This window comes from Rhagoletis pomonella, unplaced genomic scaffold, assembly GCF_013731165.1.
Source record: "Rhagoletis pomonella isolate Grant_MI unplaced genomic scaffold, Rhpom_1.0 Rhpom_scaffold_04212, whole genome shotgun sequence".
Taxonomy (NCBI): Eukaryota; Metazoa; Arthropoda; class Insecta; order Diptera; family Tephritidae; genus Rhagoletis; species Rhagoletis pomonella.
Window position 1 is genome coordinate 7,016 of NW_023462762.1, and position 2,951 is coordinate 9,966.

At 43.4% G+C, this 2,951-nt stretch overlaps 1 protein-coding gene across 1 annotated transcript; it reads right to left on the bottom strand.

Moving 5' to 3' along the window:
- Positions 1-670: 670 nt before the first annotated feature.
- On the bottom strand, positions 671-1,051 carry LOC118754608. Its single transcript, XM_036489497.1, has one exon. It carries the CDS (start codon positions 1,049-1,051, stop codon positions 671-673), a length of 381 nt encoding a protein of 126 aa, XP_036345390.1.
- Positions 1,052-2,951: the final 1,900 nt, after the last annotated feature.

The following is a 2,951-nucleotide window of genomic DNA, read 5'->3' on the forward strand; positions in this document are numbered from 1 at the left end:
GGGGGGGCCGCGGCGTAGCGTGGCGTGGTGTGCGCGCCGGTCGCGCGGGGTACGCGTTATTCGCGTATTTCGCACCAGGGTGGGAAATAAAGTCAATTGACCTTATTTCCGTTGATCTTATTACCTGTCACCTAGAACTACCCTATACTGGATGCCTCGCATTCGCATCGCAGCCGACGACTATAACTTGTCTGGAGTTTTTGGCTTTTATCTCCTTGATTTCGGTTGGCGGACTGTCCCTATCGTGGACCATGTATGATGAGGCCAGGAGTATACTTGGCTGTCCGGTGGTCTCCACCTTAACCATTGTTGTATCTGATGTGCTGAAATTAGAGCAAAGGAATGCATTTAGACCGTTCTTGATAAGAATACACGCCCGCGGTTTACCCACCTCGCTCTTATAGTAGAGTTTATAATTATTTATGTTTAGTCCCGTGACTGTATCGTGCTTGAGCCAGGGCTGTTGAATTAGGCTAATGTCTATATCCTCCTCATGAGAAGAAAAACTAGATTATCTGTAGCACATTTGGAGTGCTGCAGAGTTATTTGGGCTACTTTAAGTTTCCGGTTCAGGGTCATCCATCAGCTTCACACCAGAAGCTCACCAGCTCCATCAACCCCGGGATCTTCTTCTACCAATACCGAAGCAGAGCAGATAGTCAGCCTTCTCTCAGGCGTCTAGTGATTCTGCGCAAATAGCTAGCAGAATGGGCTTATTTGTAGGCCTTCTTGGCTCTTCAATCTTTATAAGCTCCCATTCCTCGATCGCCGGTATGTCTTTATTATGCAGCTTAAGACACCGCAGCAACTTTTCGCCTGGTTCATCCATCGGAGGCATCCAAATGGGCGCACGTCGTCTCCTTGGAATGTCCTTTGCTGGGATCAGCTTGAGCTTCAAGCCGACAAAAGTGTCGCTGATCTTAGCGACGCATCCAGCAAGGAAATCCAAGGAGAACTGGCTCGCGCACTTGACTACCCGGTATCCTCGTAGGGATTCCGACGAGTCGAACTCTGGGTCAGAACCTTCGGGGTTGTCGAGTACGTAGTTCATTACGAGGCTCGACAGTCTCGCATCAATCTCCACCCATTTCTGCTGCACTGCCAGCGGAGTCTTGCTATTTTCAGCAATAAAACAACACTCCAGCTTGGATTGTTAAGGAATATTGCCGAAGGCTTCAATACCAGGCTTCCCTCTTAGTTCATGGAGGCATGATACAATTCACACTGTGAATTATACCATGACACCATTTAAGCACCCTCGTAGCAGTGCGTAGTTCTTAATGAATCTGCGAAAATACGATGTTAACCCCACAAACCTCTGAACTGCTTTTTGATCCTTCGGTACCTTGAACGATTTTACTGCTCGAGTTTTCTCTATCGATGGTCGCACTGTGTTGTTTTCTATAATATAACCGGGAAAACCTACCTTCCGTTTCAGAAAGCTACATTTTCTCCACTTTATGCGCAGTCCTACCTTTACTGCTACGTTCAAAACCTTTTCTAGTTTTAAAAAACCCTCTTTCTCGTCTGCCGATGGAATGATTATGTCGTTCATGTAAATAGCGATAGTCCCGTCATTAATCAACTCTAATTCGATATTCCGAATGGTACATAAAAAAAATCATACTCGCACTTGCTTGTCACAAATGCTCTTTATTTCCGTGAACCTTCTTCAACGGGGACATGGAAAAATCCGTTTTCTAAATCTTATGTTGTGAACACCTGCCATGGGAAAATTGTCGCGAACAACCTTCTCCTTAAGCTTTCGGTAGTCACAACAAAGACGTTGGAGAAACATAGTTCGAATTACTCGTAGTAATTATATCCTCATCTAACCACGTTTTAATCTGTTTTTCGATAAATTTTTGGTCCTCGTAGGACGTTCTCCTAGGACGTTGATAAACCGGCGTATCATCCGTTAGTACAATCTTCATATCAACTTGAGATTCTATAGACTTCAACGGTACATACCGCCTAACCAGTTCGTCAATAGCAGCCGAATCACCTTTACTGAGGTGAGTTAGGTCGTGTCGTGAACCTTCTAACTCCTCAACCTGTAGGCACAATTATGGAAATTCTTCCCTCAACTCCGTGCTACTCTCTTAAACTCTCGTTTCCTTGCCTTCCTTTTGTTTGTACGTTAGTACATCACCATCTTCTCGGATTATCAAATCCACTTGACTTAGTATCGAACGACCCAAATAACTGGACAATCCATGTCTGTATCTTTAATAATATGAAACGTTATCCCTATCTCCACGTCGTCCACCAACGCCTTCGCGTTAAAACTTCCTTAGGTACATATCTCCCAATGACCTATCCCTTCTAATCTTCGCTTATCTCCATTAATCCTTAAACAAATATCTAACTCGTTTACCGTCGACTGCCGTATTAAGCATAAACCGCTTCCCGTATCAAGTACAGCTGGGAAATGGTATTACTCACCTTTAACTCTTTGAATCTTAAATCCATATCTGCTCTCGAAGGTTTCCATTTGATCTTCTTTACCGTGTTCAAATTCGTCTTTTCTGACTTCACCTTAACATTCTCTCCTGGATATTCATGAGACCTGTATCCCATCTTACTACACTTGAAGCACTTGACCTGTTCGTCCTTTAATGTAAAGTCCTTAGCTACGTGAGACGCATCTCCACATTTAAAAAATTTCCTTTCGCCTGCCTGCGCTTTATCTTTATCCACCTTTTCACTTTTGGGCTTAAAATCTACCGCGGTTTCGTCGGAATCTTTTCGTAAATTTTTATCTGTTCTTTTAGCTCTCTCATACTTTTGGCTTGATATAAGACGGTTCTGTTGAACCTAGTGTCCGGTATCCTTGCCACAAAATAATCTAACAGACTTGCCTCATCTAAATTAATCTTTTTCCCGATTTCCATCAATGCATACAACAACTCTAAGAATGTCTCATTATACTTCTTTTGTCGATTTCTCAA